General features: G+C 43.3%; 1 protein-coding gene across 5 annotated transcripts in view; it reads left to right on the plus strand.

The window, feature by feature from the left end:
- Nucleotides 1-25294, plus strand: part of DOCK3 (dedicator of cytokinesis 3) — a 440374-nt gene that overhangs the window by 400588 nt on the left and 14492 nt on the right. For 3 of the 5 annotated variants that reach the window (XM_055135368.1, XM_055135373.1, XM_055135370.1), the window contains exons 39-49: nucleotides 7472-7558; nucleotides 9094-9198; nucleotides 12875-13016; nucleotides 14040-14206; nucleotides 14354-14440; nucleotides 15628-15807; nucleotides 16410-16493; nucleotides 16616-16732; nucleotides 20858-20979; nucleotides 23032-23170; nucleotides 23680-23827. In XM_055135368.1, coding sequence (XP_054991343.1) covers nucleotides 7472-7558; nucleotides 9094-9198; nucleotides 12875-13016; nucleotides 14040-14206; nucleotides 14354-14440; nucleotides 15628-15807; nucleotides 16410-16493; nucleotides 16616-16732; nucleotides 20858-20979; nucleotides 23032-23170; nucleotides 23680-23827 — 1378 coding nt within the window. The remainder of the gene's footprint in view (nucleotides 1-7471; nucleotides 7559-9093; nucleotides 9199-12874; nucleotides 13017-14039; nucleotides 14207-14353; nucleotides 14441-15627; nucleotides 15808-16409; nucleotides 16494-16615; nucleotides 16733-20857; nucleotides 20980-23031; nucleotides 23171-23679; nucleotides 23828-25294) is intronic. The other 2 variants (XM_055135371.1, XM_055135372.1) reach the window with 1 other exon arrangement.

Genomic DNA, 25294 nt, shown 5'->3' on the forward strand with positions numbered 1-25294 from the left:
CTACGAGCTGGTGGGGAGCCAGGAAGGGACAGCCCTGTGCCTCTGCTACAACGCAGCATGGCAATTTAGTCCTGGAACCCATACTTGGACCTTGCTTGGGGCAGCTATTGGTCACTGGAATTCCATCTGGAGTAGGCGGGGAGAGTGAACCAGTTCCATCTTGGGTGTCCTGGTGAAATTGGCTCAGTATGGGGCCCGGAGAGATCTCCGGCTCTGTGGTGTCTTCCAGGACTCACTGCTGTGTCTCTACCATCTGGTGGTAGATGCCAAGAAGTGGAATTGCTGGGTCACATGGAAGCTCAGTTCCTAGTTTTTGGAGCCCATATTGTTTTACCCAGAACCTGGATCAGTCATCATTCCCACCAGCAGTGAACGAAGGTCCTCTTTTCCCCTGAATCCATACCAACACTGGTTACTGGCTATTTTTGTTGTTTGTGATATGTGCCAGTCTCACTAATGTGAAATCATATCTCATTGTTTTGATTTGCATTTCCCTGATGATAAGTGATGCAGGGCATTTTTTTTCATATGCCTTTTGGCCATCTGTATATTTTCTTTCAGGACATTTCTGTTCATCTACACACACCACCTCTCCCCGCCCCTGAAATTTCTATTTAAATTGCTTCATTTGGGGGACACACCTTGTTGTATTCACAGCTTAGTCCTGGATCTGCACCATTTGCGAAACAAGTGCTGTACTATCTCTGCAACCCCAGTCTTCCCCCCATTATTTGATGAAGTGATATTTTATTGTTGTTTAAACTTGCATTTCTCTGATGATAAGTGTTGAAGAGCATTTTTTACTGTGCCTTTTAGCCATTGTAAATCATCTTTACAGAAATTTTTGTCCATCTCTTCATTCCATTTTTTATAAGGTTCTACCAGTGCCTTATAAGTCTTGGATATTAATCCTTAAAGATGAGTGGTGGGAAAATATTTTCTCCCAGTCTATGGAGTGTCTTTTTATAATGATTGTTTCATTTGAGGTGCAGAAGCTTCTTCATCCTCTACAATTCTTAATAAAAATTAAAATGGTACTAATAAATAATCTGAAATTATTAATTCTATTAATTCATTAATTGGGTTGGAAAATTAATGAATTAATAGAATTAATGAATTAATTAGTAGCACAGTGGGTAAGGCGTTTGCCTTGCACATGGCTGACCCGGGTTCGATTCCTCCGCCCCTCTCAGAGAGCCCAACAAGATACTGAGATTATCTTGCCCGCACGGCAGAGCCTGGCAAGCTACCCAAGGCATATGCTAAGAATGCCAGAAATAGGGGGCTGGAGTGATAGCACAGCGGGTAGGGCGTTTGCCTTGCACGCGGCCAACCCGGGTTCAAACCCCAGCATCCCATATGGTCCCCTGAGCACCGCCATGGGTAATTCCTGAGTGCAGAGCCAGGAGTAACCCCTGTGCATCGCCAGGTGTGACCCAAAAAGCAAAAAAAAAAAAAAAAAAAAGAATGTCAGAAATAGTAACAAGTCTTACAATGGAGACATTACTAGTGTCCACTTGAGCAAATCGATGAGCAATGGGATGACAGTGACAGTGACCATGAATTCATTACTTATATATTAAACAATCTGAAAAAATTCAGAAGATAACTACTATCATATCTAAGCAATGTCAGAATTTTAAAATATTCCCAGATATTAGCTATAGCGCAGTAGATAAAACCAACCCCCAGGCCTTAATGCACTTTGAATCCAGCAGATCTTAATGAACTTCCCCAACTGCACAATCCAAAAATTAGGAGGAAAAACAAAAACTAAGTTTGGGAGTTCCTTGTCAACTTGGAAATTAAGATTTCTTTAGCTATTTAAGTTCTGTAGCATTGGTTATCTAAAAGCATAAACTACACAATTACTTAAACCAAATCTTCCATTCGTAAAGATGATAGACAACTACCTACTACTGATTACCAAAAAATTCCGCCTCCCATTTTATGAAAGGTATTTTCAAAAGACACGTGTTTGAAAAGTTAACTTCTACACTGGCCTAGTCAGGTGCTTCTGAAGATTTCCTGATATGAACCAAAGGTGCACAATGCCATACCTTTTCCTTTATCCTAAGAATATTCTTCCAAGAGAAAAAAGTAGCTCCAATACCTGCTCATGCCAGTAGCGTAACAGTACGATCCTTCTCTCACCCAGATTCTCAATAATTCTGTAATATTAGTGTAAATCTTAGGAAAAAATTCTCTTATACCCACTTCCCAGTTTAGGCTACTTCAAAATAGTTCATGTAAAAATAGCCAGTTGTGGAGAGCTATTGTGGGATACAGGAACTTTGTAGATTAATACTTTATGCTTTGACAATAAATGTAACCATCAAACCCAGACTATAATAAAATTTAATTTTCTATTTCAGTGTATAAAAACTGCCAGTATAAAGGGTGAAATACTTTAAAAATATGTTGAGGGGCCAAAGTGATAGTACAACATTAGGATTTTTGCCTTGCGTATAGCTGACCCGTATTCAATCCCCTGCACCCCCTATGGTGCCGCAACCCGACCAGGAGTAATTACTGTACACCTCAGGTGTAACCCCTGAGTAACCCTTTAACATTGCCAAAAAAAAATAAAATAAAATAAAAGTCTAATACATTTCACCCTCAGTGTGACTTTCGTGCTATTCCCATCCAGGAACAGCAAGAGTATGTAAAAGTACACATCTGCCACAGCTGGTAGAAATGATTGGGTTTAAGACACTGCACTGTTAAGGTTTTTTGTTTGTTTGTTTGGTTGGTTGGTTGGTGTTTTTTTTGGGGGGGGGCAATTGAGTTATCTTTGCATGATGGAAGGAAATTGATGGAAAAGATATAGATGGGAATGCACTGTATTTGTAGTAAATTTCCTACCTGCATTCAGAGGCAGTTCTCAAAACGCAGGATCCATCAGCATCTCAGCAGTCCTTCAAAGGTGACAGAGTGTCTTAACAGATATGATCCACCAGAGACTGGCACACATTCAAAAGCACAAAAGCAACCAGTGCTGGCATGGATGTGGGGGAAAAGGGATGCTCTTTCACTGTTGGTGGGAATGCCGAGTGGTCCAGCCTTTCTGTAAAACAATATGTACAGTCCTTCAAAAACTAGAAATTGAGCTTCTATATGACCCCGCAATACCACTTCTGGGAATATGTCCCAAGGATGCAAAAAGCACAGTAGAAATGACATCTGTACCTATATGTTTATTGCAGCACTGTTCACAATAGCCAAAATCTGGAAACAACCCAAATGCCCTAGAACAGATAACTGGTTAAAGAAACTTTGGAACATCTATACAATGGAATACTATGCAGCTGTTAAGAGAGATGAAGTCATGAAATTTGTTTATAAATGGATAGACATGGAGAATATCATGCTAAGTGAAACGAGTCAGAAAGAGAGGGACAGACATAGAAGGACTGCACTCATTTGTGGAGTATAGAATAACATAACATGAGGCTGACACTCAAGGACAGTAAATACAAGGGCCAGGAGGATTGCCCCATAGCTGGAAACCTGCTTCATGAGCGGAGGGGAGAAGGCAGGTGGAATAGAGAACAGATCATTAAGAAAATGATGACTGGAGGAATCAGTTGAGATGGAAGATGTGTGCCGAAAGTAGATAATGGACCAAACTGATGACCTCTCAGTGTCTGTGTTGCAAGCCATAATGCCCAAAAGTAGAGAGAGAATATGGGGAATATTGTCTGCCATGAAGGCAGGGGGAGGGGGGAAGTGGGGGTATACTGGGGATATTGGTGGTGGAGAATGTGCACTGGTGGAGGGATGGGTATTTGATCATTGTATTATTGTAACCCAAACATGAAAATTTGTAACAATCTCACCGTGATTCAATAAAATTAAAAAAAAAAAAAGATGTGATCCTCAGGAGCCAGAGTAGGTTGGGCGTTTCCTTGCACAAAGCCAACCTGGGTTCGATCCCTAGCATCACATAGGGTCCCCAGGGGTAATTCCTGAGTACAGAGCCAGGAGTAACCCCTGAGCATTGTTGGATGTGACCCAAAAACAAGAAAAAGAAAGGAAAGGAGAGAGGAGAGAGGAGAGAGGAGAGGAAAGGAAAGATGTTATCCTGGGGTCAGGAAGATAGCTGAAAGAGATAAATACATGCTTTGCGTTCAGGAAATTCGGGTTCTACTGCTGGTTCCAATATGGTCCCCTGAGCACCTCCAAGAGTGGCCAAAAGAATGAAAACAAAAAACAAAAGGCACTTGGTCCTGGCTTATTTTAAAGCTAATTTAAGAGGGTAGAGAAAAGGTTTGGTCTACTGGGAGGTACTGTCAGCAAATACTGTCTCTAGTTAAACATGGGATCCTCATCACCTAAATGAGCAGCTCCCCGTGGAGTAACCTTGGCAGGCTGACCAGATAGTGTGCAGTTCAGCTTCTTGGCCAGCCCCCTGGCCCCCATGCCTGCTAGAAGACTATTGGCCCTTCTCTGAAACTTTCCCCAAAAGTGCTTGGATCTGAAGAAAAGACTAATATGTTCCCCCTTAAAGGCTGAAAAGGTGAAGTGCAAGACATTTTCTAGCTCACTGAAGCACAGGCACTGAATTGGGTCAGGCAGTCTGAGTCTATTAAAATTCATATTATAATCCGTTTTTACCAGTCCTACAGTTTTCCTCCACATGGCACTGTTTCAAGGGACAGAAATTAGCATGCTCTTTTTGAAAAACATTTATAAATGAAATAATTTTTTCCTTCTTGACACTTTTTAATAGTAATTTTAAAATAAACCAGACAATATTAAACATTTATAATGAAATATTTGTGAATTAAAACATAAGCTGTTGAGTTAAAAACTATAGATAGAAGCAATATAAGTGAATATAAGGGGTTGGAATGAGATGAGAGGACATGAGTTGGTCTTTGTAGCTAGATGTTAAGTAACTAGAAGTTTATTTTCTATATTTTATATGCTTGAATTTTCCTATAATAGAGATGTTAATTAGTATATAGAGGGGGATAAGAGCTGATCAAATATACCAGTGCTTCCAGCCAAGGGGCAATTCCCTGTCTAGCCAAGGAATAAAGCACTGTGTTAAAAGGGGGAGGAGATGGGTACTATTTCCCCAGAATTTACTACAGCCCATTTCACACAGCTGTTTAGGTGGGAGGAGCTACAGGAGAAGCACTCTATACCCTGGGACCAAACTAGGAAGGAAAGGATCATCTAAAGTCTACTTTAAGATTGGTCCATAGGTATATAAAAAAGTTGCCACCATCACTTACTATCAGGGAAATTGCAAATTAAAATAACATTGCAATACACCTCACATTAGTGAGAATAACATATATCAAAAAAAATTAAATAGGGCTGGAGTGATAGCACAGGGGGTAGGGCGTTTGCCTTGCACGCGGCCAACCCGGGTTCGATTCCCAGCATCCCATATGGTTCCCTGAGCACTGCCAAGAGTAGTTCCTGAGTGCAAAGCCAGGAGTGACCCCTGTGCATCGCCAGGTGTGACCCAAAAAGCAAAAAAAATAATAATAATAATCAGCTTTGGCAAGGATTTGATGAAAAAGTAACCCTCAGTTACTGCTGGTGGGAATATTGTCTGGTTCAACCTCTATGGAAAACAGTATGAAGACTTCTCTCCAGAAAAAGTAAGAATAGATTTTTCATTTGACTCAGCAGCATCATTTATTGGAATTATACCTCCAAACATGAAACAATAATTTGAAAAGGTATGTGGACACCTGTGTTTGCTGAGACATTTAGTACAATATCCAGGATATGAAAACAACCCAAATTTTCAATGACAGATGAATGGATAAAGAAGTTGTGACACATACACAATAGAATACTATTCAGTTGTAAGAATAGATGGAACTCAGAAGTTTGCTGCAATATGGATGGAACTGGAGGCTATTGCTAAAGTAAGTGAGAAGGAGATGGACAAATAGTGATCTTGTTCATCCCCAGGGGTGAGAAAGAGAAAGGAGGGGGTTGAAAATATCAAACTGTAATGAACTCTTGGCCTTGGATTATAAAACTACCAAATAGTGGGGGGAGCAATGGAAGAATGCAGAAGCAGACTAAAGGTGATATGGGACAACAGTCTTGGGCACCTTGTTGGTGGTGGTGTGCAGTGGCTTTGTACATCAGTACCATAAACAATACTACCATAACCTAAACTATGATAATTTAAAAATAAATTTAAAAGGAAAATACTTAATTCTTTCTTTAAAGGAAACTATTACATCTATAAGAGATTGTTATATCTATAACCAAATCCTTGGGGAATTTTCTTCTTGGTTTTCATACTTGTGCACCTAAAGTATCTTAATTTTAAAGATATTGTTTCCTTTATTAACTCACTAAATCCTTATGGAGTACCTTTCCTTGCCTGTTCTAGAATCTAAGGATAAATTAAATAATTTCTTCCCTCCTGCACTTTATCATCTAATTGAGACCAATACAACAAAAAGTCAGTACATTTTAAACATGAAATGAACCGAAAATGGATAGGGGAGGCCTGTCCTTGAGATGGTAATCAGAAAAAGATCTCTTAGATATATTTTTTAATTTTTTATTGAATCACCATGTGAAAAGTTACAAAGCTTTCAGGCTTAAGTCTTGGTCATACAATGATCAAAACCCATCCCTTCACCAGGGCACATGTTCCACCACCAAGAACCCCAGTATACTTCCCATCCCACCTCCACCCCCACCCCCTGCCTCTGTGGCTGATGATTTTCACTTTACTTTCTCTTTACTTTAATTACATTCAATATTTCAACATAAAACTCACTATTAATATTTGAAATTTTCCCCCAACAATCAGACCTGCCGAAAAGGCATCATTTGATAATTTGTTTTCCATTGCTGAGAAAGAAGAGCATATGAGGTCTTCTTTGGATTTCTGGTATTTTAGTAATTAAGTCCAGAGAAATTTCTGCCAGAAATTGCATCATTGCAAGCTCATACCTCTGTTTAATGGGTCTTATAAGATGGCGGTCGCCACACCGTGAAAAACCTTTCCCCTCTCGGGGCGGCATAGGGCCATTGCTTAGTTCACAGTCTAGAGCCATTTCTGCAAGAAGCCGCTGGGCCCCAAAAGTAGTTAGTTGGTTTCCAGGATCATGGGCATTTAGGAATGGAAGGGCCACTCGTGTGTAGCCATTCAGGATCACATCTGGGCAGAGAGCAGCGCCAGTAACGCCCCCATCCTGAGATCTCCCATGCGTCCTGTCACTGCAAGCTCATACCTCTCTTTAGTGGGCCTTATAAGATGGAAGATCTCTTAGATCTTTATAGTCATTTGGTTGAAAATCCTACCTTGAGCTGAAAAACACAATAATGTGTGTTATGTTACACAGTTGGGTTTGAACATATGTTCTTTGTGGCATGTTAACTGCAAGAGGCCTTTTGTTGTGCTCTGTAATGTGTTTGATGGGGACTTAACAATTCTGAGGATGCTTGAGATACTGATATTTTATTTCTATTTCTGATACAGAGCTGGGAGTTTGGAATCCCACTGTGCAGGGAGCTGGCATGTCAGTATGAGAGCCTCTATGATTATCAGAGCCTCAGCTGGATTCGGGTGAGCTTTCTCCATATTTCCCTACCTCAGTTCTGAGAGAAAATGCCAATACTTTCCTGGCATTATTAGTCTAATGGTTCAAAAAGAACAGAAGAAGAAGTCAATATTCCTGCTCTCAAGATGCGTATAGTCTGACTGGAGAACCAAGACACAAACAAAGCTGATTAATGATTATATAATCTATACCTTAAAGCATCCGGTGCTCGGGAAGGGCAAAGCAGCATATATGCATTAGAGGATGAGAGTTTCAAGGAGGTGGCAGATCTGCTTCATGAAGGAGTTTTCCTGAAATGGTTTTCTTTAAGAAAGATTCCTCTGAAAAACTATAAACTTTTACTGTTTTTCCCTCATAGTACTATCAAATGTTTTGTCTTACTTTCCTTTTAGAAGCAAAATATTTAAAAATAAGCAAAATACTCCATGGATTTTGAAAGGATCCAACCATTTTTTTCTGGTTGCTTGAAGATTCTGATAGAATCTTTTTTATTGGGGGAGAGGGTGGACTTTGCCTTATTCGTTGTTTTATTTGTCTTGCCATGCCAGAGAGAGAGCCCAAGGCCTCCTATATGCAAGGCAAGTGTCTACCAGTTGACTACATCAGCTGGTGGTCCGTTCTGAATCATAACAGGTGTTTGAATATGCTGGCAAAGAGAGGGCAACATTCTCACTTTATTCTCTTCCTGTATCCTTGTCAGTGTGGCTACCTTTATTTTGTTCTCTGACATAGATGTGGAGTTTGACATGTGATTTAGTATATGTGATTCTCTGGCACCAACTTCTTAGTCTTTGAAGGCACTGACAGACTAATTTGACTGGAAAGCATTAAAACTAACTGGACAGTCAAGTTACTTTACTTCGTTTTTCTGATTTTTTTTTCCGGTGGTGCTGAGAATCAAACCAAAGTCTGAGGCATGCAAGCCACCCACTTTGCTATTGAGCCACAGTCACAACCTTAAGTTTTTTCTGAACGTGAAGTCGAGTTAGCCATGATTTAAAAGCTTAAAAAAAGTTGGTAATGCCTGACATCATGGGTGTCCAACTTTGAAAGTTTTAAATTACTAGAACATATGGTGCTAGTAAGTTACTGTCCTCATTCTGTTAGCATCTCTACTCATATGATACATGAACAAGAATATTTCCATTGGATTGATATAAAACAGTGCCGAGAGAGCTGTTAGTAGGTATAGTGAGGATCACTCAAAACCAGACATCCCTACAAAAAAGACAAGACCCTGTTACTGAACATGTAGGAAGCCTGAGCCCCTGTGGGACTATGTCCACCAATCTGCAAAGAACACAGACAGTCTCACTGCTAGACACCCACCAACGATGTCAATGAAGTCTTCCTCTCAGTCATGTAGTTCCTTTGGGAGAGACTCACCATGGCTTGAGGCTCATTTTTTTTAGGGGGCTCATATCTTGTCCTAATTAAGTTTCCATGTTCTTTTTCCAAAAGACATTGTTGTCTTCGAGCCTTCCTTGTATGCCAATAGAAGTCAAGCCAACCTAAAATTGACTACCTCTCTCGTTCACAGAAAATGGAAGCCAGTTACTATGACAACATCATGGAGCAGCAACGCCTAGAGCCTGAGTTCTTTCGGGTTGGCTTCTATGGCAGGAAGTTTCCTTTTTTCCTTCGGGTGAGTCCATCCAGGTAGTCCCCCAAATTTTATTTTACATATGACTTTAGCATTCTGGCTTGTTGTTGTTTTACTTTTTGTCTGTTCTCCTGAATGCCTCTTTTGTTGGTTTTTGAACACACCTGGTTGCACTCAGGGCTTACTCCTGGCTCTGTGCTCAGGGCACTGAAGACCTAATGATATGGGGTACCAGGGATAAGACCTAGGTTGGCCAAATGCAAGGCAAGTGTCCTACCCACTTGTTATCAGTCTAGTCCCTAAATCCCTAAATGATTCTTCTTGAAAGACTGTATTTTTTTTTTAAAAAAAAAAGGTATTTGGTTTTATTGGGCTGAATTGGTTACCTTCTTTAGGCTCTGGAGTTTTTTCCCCTTTTTATAATTTTTATTTATTTACTTTGAATCACCTTGAGATAGAGAGTTACAAAGCTGATCATGGTCAGGTTTCAGTCATAGTGTTGCAACACCTCTCTCCCTCCCTCCCCCCCACTCTCCCTCTCCCCTCCCCCACTCTCTCCCCACGCCCAAGCATTATGATTTGCAATACAGGTACTGAGAGATTATCATGTTTGTTCCTTCACCTGTTTTAGCACGCAGTTCTTACCCAAAGTGATCCTTTCCAACTATCTTAGTCATGGTCGTCCCTTCTCTGTCCCAACTGCCTTCCTCCCGGCATTTGAGGTACATTTCCAATCATGGGCCAATCTTCCTGGTTTAGGCACTGTTTTACACAACTATTTTATGACAGTCTGGAATGTGTTAGGATGGATTTTTGATGTTTTTTTCCAAAGCAACTGAATTCCTACAAGAAATGGCCAAGATCTGAGAATGCTCCATAGGTAAGTCTAGGAAACCTTTCATCTTCTGCTTCTAGTGATTGGAATGCTCCATAAATCCTATCTTAGCCAGACAGAATTCCAATAGAGCCCTGTCCACAAGAACTGCTTAGTGATTGTCATCTGAGATTATGGCTCTTCTCCTGGTTGCCCAGTGAACTGTACAACCATGAAGGACCATTATTTAGAGAGAACCCACCAGAAATGATCCCTGAGCACAGAGATGGGAGTAAGCCATGAAAACATTGGGTGTAGCAAAAAAACTGGGAAAAAAAGAAAGAAATAGAGACATGCAGCAACAACAGAAGAGGAGCTGTTGAAGAATTAGAGTGTTGACAGTTAGAAAGAAGCCAAAAATATCTCCTCTAACAAAGTTAAAATTTTAAATTATATATATATACATGTATATATATAATGTATATGTATATATATATAAATCCCCACACTGTCCTTTGACAAATTAATGATTTTTCTTTCTCATTTTGTCATTGTAACTTAACCCTTACTGTCATTTTATTCTCCTTATTTAGTCCCACAATATATATTTCATAAATAGATTTTACTCCAAATGTATTTTTGGATATTATAAAATTGGGTATCCTTCCCTGTCCCCAATTTCTTTACATGACAAACAGGAACTATCCATCATGATCTGGTCTGAATTCCACATTCTCAGATTCATGTGACAAGACACAACAGTGTCCCAGGGATTTCAGAACTGTCAGACAAGTAGGACCTGGCAAATAACATGTACCTGAACCATCCAAATAATGCTTTCAATCTCCATCTGAATGTCCATAGTTTTGCTAGTAGTGGAAGAAAAAGATCAAGGAATGTTAAGAAATGTCACCCATCGGTCCATCACCATCTCCATGAGATTAAGTCCCAGGGCCAGAGCAATAGTATAGTGGGTAGAGCATTTGTCCTACATGTGGCTAACCTGGGATTTAATCCCCAGCATCCCATAATGGTCCCCCAAGCACCACCAGGAGTAATTCCTGAGTGCAGAGATAGGAGTGACCTCTGAGCATCTCCAAGTGTGCCCCCTGCCCCCAAATAAAAATATTTTCTAGTGCTATCGTTCACACAAACAAATATGCCTGGCCTAAGCATATGCTGCCTTCCTTTTCATCAGCTGCTTACTTTATCTGTAGTGAAAAAAGTGCCGGTATAGGTAGCTTGTTTGCCTTGTGTGTGGCAAGAACAAAGTAGAAAGAGGTGGCAATCAGTTCTGTCTTGTGTGGGATGCTGGGACTCTCGCCAAACAAATTTGAAATTGACAACCAGTTTCAAGGTCGATACCATATACCTTCCTCCTGCTGGGTCTTCCCCAGAAGGCCACCTACTCCCCTCCACTTCCTTGAACACATAGGCCATCTATTACTTTAGTTCTGCCAGCTTGGTTTCTCTAAACCATCTGCTGCGACCTTGCTTCACAAATGTGATTTTCTACTCATCTGCACAGAGACAGGAAAATATCCAGCCCTCCTTTCTTGAGGGTAATTTTGTTTTCTTTTCACTTGACTCATGAACACACATCAGTAAAGATAGTGTATTTTTGAATGCATTGTGAAGATTGTATGTTTGTGAAATGAAGAGTCCAATTCTTTATGTGTTATTTATGTATTACCTTCTTTGTCAATTCTCCCCTCAAGCAAGGGACTTATAAATTCCTCTGTCTTTTAACTACTGGTCTGTTCTGTTGGAGATACCTCCCTGATCCTCCAGTCCTCATTTCCCTTCCAGTGCTGCCCTTCCATTTGGTTATGAATGGACATGTGGCTCAGTCTTTTGAATTCTCCCAAAGTAAGAGAACAGTTAAAACTGGGCAGAAAAAGGCTGAGATCTGTCTAGGTCTGCATATCATCCTTGTACCGGGAAGCAGATGGCTGACCCTGTAGACCAGCTCTCTCTCCTCTCCTCTGAAGACATGCCAGGAGAGATTGCCAATATATGACACTTTATCAGTGGATCGAGTGAGGTAACTGGGCAGGCAGACAGATGTCACCAGGGAACTCAGGAACCTCCTCCACCAATTAACTCTTTAAGCCCTGTGACCAGTGCAGCAGAGTTGAGGGTGCCTTGTTATGATTCCACCCTCAAAGGAAAAATGAAAATCTAACCCAAGCCAAATATTATGTAATTACAGTTTCATAAATGTTATTAAAAATATGTTCAGTGCTATTCTGACACCTTTGCAAAAGAATGAATGATACTGGGTTTATTAATGTAGTAAACAGTTACTAATGGACACTGGACAATATTAAACTTATTTTTTCAGCTGAACAAAGTGATTCTTAAACAACACATACCTGACCATCCCCACTTTAAAAAAATTATATGGCAGCCCTCATGGTGGTCACTCTTTGGTACATGTCTCCAGCCTCCTCAGTCATCTTGCCATCAGTCCTCCTGTGCGTCTTTTCTAGCTGCACCTTTTCCTGTCTTGACTAGTATTGTGGTTACCACTGTATTCACATGGATTTCCCGTCCCGCCTTTTTACTAAATTAACCCAGGTGTACCTTTCAGGATTCTTTTCTGGTGTGGTTTTCTCCAAAACCCCACTCTACTTTTCATCCCGTCTTCCTCCTTGCTTCCCGCATTCTTTGTTTCCACACTCACACTCATTAGGCTGCCGTATCACAGTGCAATTCTCCCTTCTTCTGTCCCTCTTTATTCTTGACCACCATTTCCCTTAAGGCAAGGATTAAATGCGGTGACCCTTGCCTGCCTTGGGGGCTCCTAGGACAATTTGGAGACATGAGTGTCTATTGACACCCGTGTAGATGGAGATGGGAGCTACAGGCAAGCCATAAAGTGCGCTCTCATGTTTGTGGCAGAACAAAGAATATGTGTGTCGCGGCCATGACTACGAGAGACTGGAGGCCTTCCAGCAGAGGATGCTCAGCGAGTTCCCACAAGCTGTTGCCATGCAGCACCCCAACCATCCTGATGACGCCATCCTGCAGTGTGACGCCCAGTGTATCTTTCAACACTCTATGGGGGAAGGAGGGCTGGGGCCCTGGGAGGTCCTGAGATCTACCCACTTGGCTATTTTTTTGCCATATTTTGTTGGCCTTGTGGGTTGGGTTACTTATAAGTCCTAAGCAGAGTGTATCCTCATCACTGAGCCCTCACTTAGGAGGCAGGGCACTCATTCTCATGGAGAAAGTGTTGAATGCTCGTAGCTATTTAGGACCATCAGGGTTTTAGGACACCTTTATCCTGAGACTGGCTGGGACCAGAACCTTATTCCCTACCCTGCCCTGTGAGGGGTACTTTGAAGCAAGAATAAAACATGTACAGGGTTATTTGGAATCCCACAAAGACTCTTGCCACAAAGGAAGCACAAGCACTGTATACTTGCAGGCCCCTCTGTTTTAGTCTCTAGTCTTTGTCAGGAAGCTCTAGGAAGCGGAGTAGAAATGAGAGGGTCAAGAGATGGGTAGTGCTTGTGACCTTGGTGGTACTTGGAAGTCTGAATGCAAACAGTGGGCTGCCCTTATCTCCTTTATGTGGCCTCCTTGGAAAAGTCACTATAACTATGACAATCTTGTTTCAAAGAGTAGAGGGCAGGAGGACTTCCACATGTTCTCACCCCATAAAGACCACAATGAGTGTTCTGTTAAAAGGATTTTTTACATTAAATATAATTTACCAACGTTGAATAGACCCAGACCCACAACTTCCTCACTCTTGTGGGGGTGCACACTTGCATTTTCCTAACCCACGTCCCTTCTTTCTTGGAGGTCAGGGAGAACGTGTGGCTATTGACATCTCAGCTTGGCTGAGTGCTCTGAGACTCACTGCTGGATCAGAGATGGGGTACAACAGGGGAGGATGACATAACTATATTTGGATTTACTCCACTTCTTGAGGTGCTGCTGCCACTAGTAGGAATTGGGGTTCTTTGATGCTCCTCTCATCCTTGGAGGGATGACCGTGGTCAGATACTTAGATCCATCTCTGACACATACGAGTTTTCCCTTTACTTAACTTGCTCAGACTTGCAGATCTATGCAGTGACACCCATTCCAGATTACGTAGATGTCCTGCAGATGGATAGAGTTCCAGATCGAGTCAAGAGTTTCTACCGTGTCAACAATGTGAGGAGGTTCCGGTATGACAGACCTTTTCACAAAGGTCCCAAGGACAAGGAGAATGAATTTAAGGTAAACAAATCTGGGAAATCAGGCCATGTATGACAAGGCTGGGGCAAGTCCTCTTTTTCAAGAACTTGTCACTGTTTTATCCTTCAGGCAGACAGGGTGTGGCAAAAATTGTCTAATCACCTGTACCTAACTCTGCCCTCTCTGCAGAGCCTATGGATTGAGCGCACCACACTGACTCTGACTCACAGCTTACCTGGCATCTCTCGGTGGTTTGAAGTGGAGAGGAGGGAACTGGTGAGACATGTTTGGGATGAGTTGGTCCTCACAGTTGCTCCTTCAGCTCTGGCATTGGGGACCTTAGTCTAAAGAGAGTGTCAGCTGCATGCCTGGCCGAGAGTACCCAAGCTAATTCTATGCTGCGGGCTTTGTAATCTTCTGTCATTTTTTTAAACAACTATTTATTTATTTATTTATTTTTAATTTATTTTTAATTAGTGAACCACCGTGAGGGTACAGTTACAGATTTATACACTTTTGTGCTTATGCTTCCCTCATACAAAGTTTGGGAACCCATCCCTTCACCAGTGCCCATTCTCCACCACCAGTAAACCCAACATCCCTCCCACCCTCCCTAATCCCATCTCCCCCCACCCCACCCTGCCACTGTGGCAGGGCATTCTCCTCTGTTCTCTCTCTCTAATTAGCTGTTGAGGTTTGCAATAAAGGTGTTGAGTGGCCACTGTGCTCAGTCTCTAGCCCTCATTCAGCCCGCAACTCCCTTCCCCCGCATGGCCTTCGACTACATTATAGTTGGTGATCCCTTCTCTGAGTTGCCCTTTCCCCAGAATGTGAGGTCAGCCTCCAAGCCATGGAGTCAACCTCCTGGTACTTATTTCTACAATTCTTGGGTGTTAGTCTCCCACTCTGTTATTCTATATGCCATAGATGAGTGCAATCTTTCTATGTCTGTCTCTCTCTTTCTGACTCATTTCACTTAGCATGAAATCTTCTGTCATTTTTAATCTTCATACTTCCCCTAGGCAGTGGGTATTTTTTTTGCTTTTTGGGTCACACCGGCGATGCACAGGGGTTACTCCTGGCTCTGCACTCAGGAATTACCCCTGGTGGTGCTCAGGGACCATATGGGATGCTGGGAATCGAACCCGGGTCGGCCGCATGCAAGGCAAACTCCCTACCCGCTGTGCTATTGCTCCAGCCCCGGCAGTGGGTATTTTTTAACCTCCCAGTTTACAATTGAGGAAACCAGTGCTCTCTGACTGGAGAAGTGGTTCACCCTTGGCTGTACTTCTAAGTACCTAAAAATCAGAAGTGAGAGATAGGAAGAGCCCAGGGAATCTCCAGTTTGCTGGAATAAGGGTGGGAGAACAAGCACTTTATGTCTTAGAACAAGCACCCTGCTCTCAGAACCATGATGAGGGAGGGTTTGTCACCATGACTGTGATGACACTGTTTACTCCTAGGTGGAGGTGAGCCCTCTGGAGAATGCCATCCAAGTGGTTGAGAATAAGAACCAGGAGCTGCGGGCCCTGATCAGCCAGTATCAACACAAGCAGGTGCACGGCAACATCAATCTGCTCAGCATGTGCTTGAATGGTGTCATCGATGCTGCAGTCAATGGAGGCATTGCGCGCTACCAAGAGGTGAGCCGAACCCATACAGAAAGCCAGTCTGGAAAGTCAGTTCTTGGACGTCTCTTAAGATTCTCCTGCTTGCCTTCCAGCTGAGGTTGCTCCTGGAATGAGGTTTTAAAAGCTTCCTCCTAGACTCTGTATCTGTGTCATAGCTCTCTGCTGGGACACTTCCTTCCTTTCAGTCTCTTAATGCTAACAGATGAGTAATTCATCTGATTATGGAAGATGTTAAATGGACTCTGAGAGGAGCCCTCATACCCAGCCCTTCTCCAAAAAAATGTGTGGGGTAGCTAAAAGACTTTTCTCCCTCTGCACTGTGGCCACCAGTCTTACCTGCCCAACCCAGGTTATCCAGGCTCAATAAGGACCTGGGACCAGCATCCAGGCTTAGATGGCTTGACAACTTCCAGTCCTCTTATATACAGAAAAAAAATTTTAAAAACACCTGAAATTGTACATGATTTATGCAAACCAGCAGGCTAGAGGCACTTTGTGGTGTACCCATGAAAAGGTAGCCTGGCTGCCTTTCTGGAAGCACCTTAAGACTTCAGCTTTCCGAGTCCCAAATAGTCCTGAGGAGAGTCTTCCTGACATGGCCTTTCCTTTCACAGGCCTTCTTTGATAAAGACTACATTACAAAGCACCCAGGAGATGCTGAGAAGATCACCCAGCTCAAGGAGCTAATGCAGGAACAGGTATGTCTTACAGGGCTGCGAGGCTTGTGGCCGAGAGGGAAAGACTCTGCACCACAGAGCAGCTACAGTTCTCAGGGATTGCTCCCTGGCTAATACAGTGGCCTTCGGTGTTACTCTCATAGGTCCATGTCCTTGGAGTTGGACTGGCAGTTCATGAGAAGTTTGTACACCCAGAAATGCGCCCTCTACATAAGAAGTTGATTGATCAGTTCCAGATGATGCGGGCCAGTCTTTATCAAGTAAGCTGATCCCTCCCCTTCCCCTGCTTCAGATAGACAAGGTATCACTTCCTCTGGGTCTTTACCACAAGCCAAAGAAAAGTTAGGGTTGAAGTACAGACAAGGGAACAAAAATGTGAAGGAAAAACTGTCCCAGTCCAGGAAGATGGCTCAAAAGTCTGTATCACAGGGGCTGGAGAGATAGCACAGCGGGTAGGGCGTTTGCCTTGCACGCGGCCAACCCGGGTTCAAATCCCAGCATCCCATATGGTCCCCTGAGCATGGCCAGGGATAATTCCTGAGTGCAGAGCCAGGAGTAACCCCTGTGCATTGCCAGGTGTGACCCAAAAAGCAAAAAAAAAAAAAAAAAAGTCTGTACCACAGCTTTGCAGACAGGAGTCCCAGGTTTTATTCCCAGCATGTCATAGTTCCTGAGCACCACTAGGCGTCACCCTAATAATTTTGTACCCTAATACAAAAGTATATACATATTTTGAGGGTCAAGGAATGTAGCTAGATGTAGATCATTATTTGCCTTGTATATTTGAAGCCTGGGTTCAGTCTCTAGTACCAGATAAAGAAAAACTTTAATTATATTAAATGTAAATAAGATTAAATGTAAATAAGTAAATCCTTTTTTTAAAATTTACATCAATAACTATCAAATGTGCCAAAAACAGCAACAAGTCTCACAATGGAAACGTTACTGGTGCCTGCTCGAGCAAATCGATGAGCAACTGGATGACAGTGCTACAGTGCTACATCAGTAACTAAACTTCCTTGAAAAGAAAGCCTTAAAAACATAACAGGTTATTCTTTTAAGTAAATGATCATCCTCCTTCTGCTTTGGTTACTATTGCCATACATTTTCTCTGCAGTGAGAATTCTTTGTCCAAGCATCCAAAATCCCTCCAAGGCATAGGGCATACAGTACCAGGGACTTGTTCTAAAACTTCTTTCTTCTCCTCTTCCCGTTTGACCTGGTTTTTCTCTCATAACTCAGATGGTCACCTCACAGCCATTCTTCTATCATTTGAATCACTCTTTTCTTTAGTCTTTGTTTCCAAAAAGTCTTGGCATGATATCCTCAGACCAAGAGGGGGACAGCAGGCAGTCCAAGGGTCTCAGCCAGAGCGTGTGGGGCTCTGTCCAAGTCATGTTGCTGCACAGGAGGTGACGTGCCTGCATCCTGGTCTGGTTAGGCCACCCTCTGTGGGACTAGACCTCCTGCTGCACCAAGTGCATCACATGTGCAGGCAGAGTTACTTCGGTTCCTGTGACAGCCAGCAGTGGGCAGTCTTGGGCAGAAGGTACCTTCCTTGCATGGTGCTGAAGGGCAAATTTCTTTAAAAGCTGCCAGGAAAAGGATGCCCAGGGCCCTCTGATCCTGTTCTAGGAATGATTCATATTCAAAAACAAAAAGTTTTTTCTGCCCCTATGCTGGTGTAGAGAGGTTTTCAGATGAGGAGGAGACCGGCTCAAATACATGGCTCACATGCAGGGATCTCTTTAGAGATGTTTTCATCCCTAGAGCCTAAAGGAATAAGATATAGTCTGAGCCAGTCCTCACACCCTACCTGCTCTCATCCCCTCCTCACCCCTCCTACTTGCCCTTCCTTCAGTTTTGCGGGGGAGGGGGATAGGGGATGGAGGGAGGGGGGAAGGGAGAAGGAGGTTGAGAGGGTTGCTGAAGGCCTCAAATATGCAAAACAAGAGCTCTGTTGCTGAGGTACACCCCAGCCCCAACCTTGCCCTTCTAATTCCCTTTCCTTTTTCCCTTTCCCACGCAAATTCCTCTTACATAGTATGATCCAAGAACACATCTGAGACAGCCATAGTTTAGGTAGGAAGAAGTTTCATAATACTGCTTTTAGAAGGATTAAGCACATTCAGAGTTTGGTCCAAGCTATAGAAAGCCCTTATAGCTCTAGCTTGGCCTTCAGGCCACCCTGATAGGATTTGGCACATGTAAGAATAACTGGAACTTTTGTTCCAAGACTAATTTCCCTTGGGGTTTGGGGGAGGCTTACAGAAAGTGCTGACTGATAAGAATAGAGTTCAGGTGATCTGCAGTCCCCTGTTCACATATTCTTGCCCCATTTTCAACCAAGGAACTGACTCCCAAGTATTTCCTAAGGAATCCCTCCTGCTCTATGAACTGGCTGCCAGATCACAAGGAGTGAAAAGCACCAATTACTTGCTGCTTTCTTCTCATTACTTCTCAGTAATCTCATAGGGTTACTAGGAAAATTAGAGAGAGGCAAGGGATCTGGAGTTGATCAGTATAGGGCAAGGCCATAATAAATTAAAAGTTCCCCTTCCAGGGGCTGGAGCGATAGCACAGCGGGTAGGGCGTTTGCCTTGCATGTGGCCGACCCGGGTTCGATCCCTGGCATCCCATATGGTCCCCCAAGCACTGCCAGGAGTAATTTCTGAGTGCAAAGCCAGGAGTAACCCCTGAGCATCGCTGGGTGTGACCCAAAAAGCAAAAAAAAAAAGTTCCCCTTCCAGGGATAACCACTGACCACTGAGGTCCTGATAAGATTGGGTTTGACTTGTCCTGTTTTTTTTTGGATTCTGGGTATTCTAGTCATCTCTGTCCTTTGCTGTATAAGTATGGGAAGCATGAAATGTAAACCAATATTTGAAACAGAAAAAACAACCTTTGCAGGGGCCAGAAATAGAACCACAGGTAAGGTGCTTGACTCACATGCAATGCAACCCAGGTTTGATCCCTGGCTCTGCATATGATCCCCCAAGTATCACCAGTAGTGATTCCTCAACACAGAGCTAGAAGTAAGCCCTGAACACTGTCAGGTGTGGTCCCAAAACCAAAACTAAATTAAATTAGCCTATTGTTGGAGAGCACATTTTGAGGAAATGCATAGTTTGAGAACATATTTTCAAAGTAAAGATTTCAGAGTCTCAAATTTTTTCTCTCTGAAATATTTAATCCATGGTATCTTGAAGTAAAATATGCAGAAAATCTTGTGTTTTAATTCTTATGTCCCGCCTCCCCCTAAAATTAAAATGTCCACTTAGTAAAGAACTTAAGAAGTATCACTAAATCTAATGGATGTTTTATTACCTCCCATTCAACTGTCTCCTGCTTGACTGATCTCTACTATATACAACAGGCGAGAGCCTAGCCAGTAGAACAGGCTGGAGAGGTGGTTTCAGGTCAGTGCATTAGAAAACACAGAATACTGGCCCATACACCTCAAAGTGCATGCAGGCAGGTGTCTCCTACAGCAGCAGAAGCATATTTCCACTTTGTATATACTTTGGAAGGAGGGCGTGTAAACCTCGCTGCTTCTTCAGGCCAAGCTTCCCCACTGGACTTAGGGCTTGAGGAAACATCAACAGTTATTCTTTGTTTCTCCAGAGTCACAAATAGGGACACAAAGCAATATGCCATCAACCAAGAGGATTTGGAGCCAAAAGTTTCTGCAAAGATGTCTGTGTGCTTAGTAAGAATTTAATTCTGCTGAAACAGTACCATGCTGCTTTTCAGTCACAGGACACAAAACCCTAATATAGATTGAGAAATTTGCTCTTTTGTTCCAGGATTATGAAAATGTGTTCTCTATGTACAATTTAACCCAGGTCATTAGGAGCTGGACCACTTAGCAATCCTATAAAAACCCAACCCCAATCCTTATGTAAAAGGCATTCACTGACTGACAACTGATAATTAGCTCTCCCTCTCCTGCTTCCCGGATCTTGTTTTGTTTTTTTTCTGTAGTGAACAAATCTCTAAACACTGATACATGACCAATTTCAGCCTGTTCCGTATGTGTTCTTTCAGTGAAGTCAACCCAGTACCTCACTCACTGGTTCTTGTGTTTATGTTTAGGAAGCGTTTTAGTTGTGAAGGGGTCATTCCCAAAAGAAGTTAGTCATTCACATTCAGTCAGCAGCACCTATTTGTTTTTATGTTTGTACCACCAGCACAAACATCAAGCATCAGGATTCATGGCACTGTTAATTATTGAGTTTTATGCATACAACACTCCAGCATCTCACTCTCCATTAATGTCTGCTTCCCTCCATCACTGCCTTAATCTTCCCTTCCAAATTCCCCCCACCCTTTGAAAACCTGTTTTTCCTTTACTTTCTGATAAAGGGACACTCATGTCTCAACAGGAATTTCCAGGTTTGGACAAGCTAAGTCCTGCATGCTCAGGCACCAGCACCCCACGGGGAAATGTCCTAGCATCCCATAGCCCCATGAGCCCCGAGACCATCAAGATGACCCACAGGCACAGGTATGGCCATAGGGCTGTTGAGGGGTCTCCTCCATAGAGGTAAGTCTGAATGTCAAAGGTCAGAGCAAGTGAATACTAACTAGTGCTCATGTGTACTCACCCACATGTTCTCTTACCCATTTGCAGAGAAAATAATTATTACTTAAAATAACACAGCTTTCTGCTCTAGGGCTTATGCTCTGCATGCAGTCAGTCACTATCCTAGGTCACTAAAGACCATACATGTTATTATGGGAACCCTAAGAGAAGGGGGAAAAGGATAAGTATAAATTTTACAGGCAGAAAGAATTGGGATTAGGAGGGGAACTGATAAAATGCAGAAACAGAGCAAAGTATATAACTGGCATTTATAGATGCCTCAGAATGAAAATGAGTCAGTCTAGTTAGTGCTACAGGTAAAGTCATGTTGAGCTGGAATGCAAGGTGAGAACGTGGAAAGGAGCCTGGGTCAGCTCTAAAAAGGCCTTTGGAATTGATCACAAGAGGACTAAGGGAAAACAGTCTGTTTTAAGAAAACAACATGAGGGCCTGGAATGATAGCATAGCAGGTAGGGCATTTGCCTTGCACACGGGTTCAATTCCCAGCATCCCATATAGTCCCCCGAGCACCGCCAGGAGTAATTCTTGGGTGTATGAGCCGGTAGTAGCCCCTGTGCGTTGCCATGTGTGACCCAAAAGCCAAAAAAAAGAAAAAAAAACATGATGATGATATGGATGTCAAGGTGTGATTGCTCTGAACTCGGGAGTCCTGGTCTGCCTGGACACAACTAAGCACTGCACTGTAGCACTGTCGTCCCGTTGTTCATCGATTTGCTCGAGCGGGCACCAGTAAGTCTCCATTGTGAGACTTGTTGTTACTGTTTTTGGCATACTGAATATGCCACGGGGAGTTTGCCAGGCTCTGCCTTGAGGGTGGGATACTCTCGGTAGCTTGCCGGGCTCTCCGAGAGGGACAGAGGAATCGAACCCAGGTTGGCTGCTTGCAAGGCAAACGCCCTACCCGCTGTGCTATTGCTCCAGTCTTACACAACTAAAGATATACAAAACCTCTAGGGCAAGAACGCTAGGCCTTAGACAGAGTGTGTGAGAGGAGCCCCTCACTGGATCTGTTTTCCGTGTGAGAAGCAAGTCAGCACAGAGTAGGCACTTAGTAAATGAAATGGGAAGAAGGGAGGGAGGAACGAGTAAAGGAAGGAATGGATACTATTGGTAGAGGCCAGCCTTTGGCCATAGTCATGGGAGGATGCCAACAGATTGTTTATAGCCAGCTATTTTGATAGTTTTCCCATACTGAGAAGACACAACCCTAACCTAGGAATAGATCCCAGCAGTGAGTGGAAACAGACTGAAATTAAAACCCCATAGTAAGGGGGCTGGATCGATAACACAGTGGGTAGGGCATTTGTCTTGCATGCGGCCGACCCGGGTTCGATTCCCAGCATCCCATATGGTCCCCTGAGCACCGCCAGAGGTAATTTCTGAGTGCAGAGCCAGAAGTGACCCCTGTGCCTCGCCAGGAGTGACCCAGAAAGCAAAAAGAAAAAAAAAAAAACATATAAGGATCCTTTGACCTGATTCCCTTTAATTGAGAAATTGCTGGTATATCAGACTGAGCTCCTATAGCCATTTTCCTCCAGGCAAAGGCTGTTTCTGTGTTTCTGTGGCCTCCCACTAGCCCTCCCAGACCAGGGGCCCCTGAGCAGCAGAGTGGGTTCCAAAATTGCTTCAGGCTTCAAACAGGCATGAGTATTAACTTTGGAACCCTCCAAACCAGTGGCAGCTAAGACTGAAGATAAATTTGGCACGCTGGGCTGGAGAAATAGCGCAGTGGGTAGGGTGTTTGCCTTGCATGCGGCTCACCCAGGTTCAATTCCCAGCATCCCATATGGTCCTCCGAGCACCGCCAGGAGTAATTCCTGATTGCATGAGCCAAGAGTAACCCCTATGCATCACCAGGTGTGACCCAAAAAGTAAAAAAAAAGTTTAAAAATTTGACACGGTACTAGTCAGCTCTGTACCTGACTCCTCCCTATTTCCCACACTTGTTTGCAGCCCCATGAACTTGATGGGCACAGGCCGCCACTCATCGTCCTCTCTCTCCTCACATGCATCTAGTGAAGCAGGAAACGTGGTAATGTTGGGTGACAGCTCCATGGGCGAGGCTGCTGAGGACCTGTACCACCACATGCAGGTACAAGAGCTGTCTCAAAGTGGCCAGGGCACCATATCTTGAGTACTTACCTCTCTGATAGTTGGTCTGATCCAAGTGTTGGCAACCCTGCCTAGTTCCCCTGTTCCTGAATTTAGAGTACCCAGAAATATTAAAAACTGTCTTCCCTCCACACTAGCCCATGTCACAGTTCCCATGTCTTATTACCCAAGAAGAAAACACAGCTCTGGATGGCTACTCATAGAGACCCTGTGGGAAAGCTCCTCTGCCAAGTTGTCCTCCCTTATGGCATTCCCAATGGCTAAGTCCTGCTTCCTCCAGAGCCACTGTCACTAGGGCCCAACCAACAACCCTGTTCCTTGGGTGGTGTGGGCAACCTTTACTGCCAGACACTAGTTTGGATTCCTCTAGGGCACAGGACCTAGTAGCAGATATCAGTTCCAGGCACCTCAGAACACAAAGCCAATTCTAGGCCAGTTGTAGAATCCAAGCATGAGACCTCTATCCTGCTGATTTTTCTTCCTTTGCAGCTCTCTTATACCAACCCCAGGTACCAGGGCTCAGTCACCAACGTCTCTGTTCTGTCCTCGTCCCAGGCAAGCCCTTCTTCCTCCAGCCTGAGTTCCACTCACTCAGCACCATCCCAGATGATTACCTCTGCTCCTTCCAGTGCCCGAGGTAAGGATGGAAAGGTGCCATTGCAGAAAGAAGAGGAAAGGGCCTCTTGAGCCCCATTTGTCTTGATGTGGCTTTGTCTTTGAAAGTGGCTGTGTCTGTGACAGAGAGGATTACTTAGATAAATAGATAGTTTGATAATTCTCGTCATGTCTCTCTTCACCTTTTCTGTCCTCTTTCCCTCACCTTTCCTCTATTTCTGCACTCCCTCTCTCCTTCCTCTTTTTTTCTATTGAAATATTTAAGTCAGAGTGAATCTTATCTTGGGGGCTAGAGCAATAGCACAGCAGTTAGGGCGTTTGCCTTGCACACGGCTGACCCGGGTTCGATTCCCAGCATCCCATATGGTCCCCCAAGCACCACCAGGAGTGATTCCTGACTTCAGAGCCAGGACTGCACCCCATATGGTCCCCTGAGCCCTTCCAGATGATCCCTGAAAGAAGAGCCAGGAGTAAGCCCTGAGCATTGATGGCTGTGGCCCCAAGACCAAAAAATAAAATAATAACAACAATCAACATAATGCCTTTGCTCAAGAGAAATAGCTATTTTTTTTTAAAAAAATAGCTACTTTATTTACTTTGCTGATAGTTGTCTGATTTCTTTTTCAGTTAAGTATTGTTCTCTGAGAACCAAATACTTTTTTTACTTTTTTTTTTTACTTTCTAATACTGGTTTCTACAAGAGAAAAATGATTCTCTGGTTTTTTGGGGGAGGTTAGATAGAAATTTTACAGTAGAATGGAAAATAGCTGTGGTAATTGAGAATCTGGTGCTTGCCAGGGTTGACTATATGGAATAACAGCAGAACAAAGCAGCATGAATTTGCCCTCTAATCACTGTGACTTCTATATATAGTAGAAGACTAATATCCATGGCCGGGGAAAACAGGGGTTAGGAGGACTGGTTGATGGTTGGAACTAACCACAAGTGTGTGGGGGGCAGAGGGAAGGTAAGATAGAGAAGAGACCAGTATGACAATAATAGCTGGGAATGATCACGCTGGACAAGATCTGAGAGTTAAAAGTAGGTAAAGGGATATTCTTGATACCTTTTCAGTATCAGTATTGCTGAAAAGGAGAGAAAAAGAGAGGGGGAAATAAAAGCACCTGCCAAAGAGAAAGGCAGGTAGTTGGGATGGGGTGGGGGGTGATGGGAGGGAACCTGGGGACACTGATGCTGGGAAATGTACACTGATGAACGGATGGGTGTTGGAATACTGTATGACTGAAATCCAATCATGAATAGCTTTTTAAGGGTCTGTCTCACAGTGATCCAATAAAAAAGTTAAAATAATTTATTTTTAAAGTTAAAAAGAAAAAGGGCAAAGTGGGAAGATTCAGTGGCTAACTAGAAAAAGCCCTGGCTGATGACAGAAGGGGGATACATGCTATAACAAGCACAGCTACAGACTTTCACTTGAAGCATCCAGCCCAACTCCTCACTTCCACTGGGATAAGACTGGGAGAGGAGC

The sequence above is a fragment of the Sorex araneus genome, chromosome 4 (assembly GCF_027595985.1).
Source record: "Sorex araneus isolate mSorAra2 chromosome 4, mSorAra2.pri, whole genome shotgun sequence".
Taxonomy (NCBI): domain Eukaryota; kingdom Metazoa; phylum Chordata; class Mammalia; order Eulipotyphla; family Soricidae; genus Sorex; species Sorex araneus.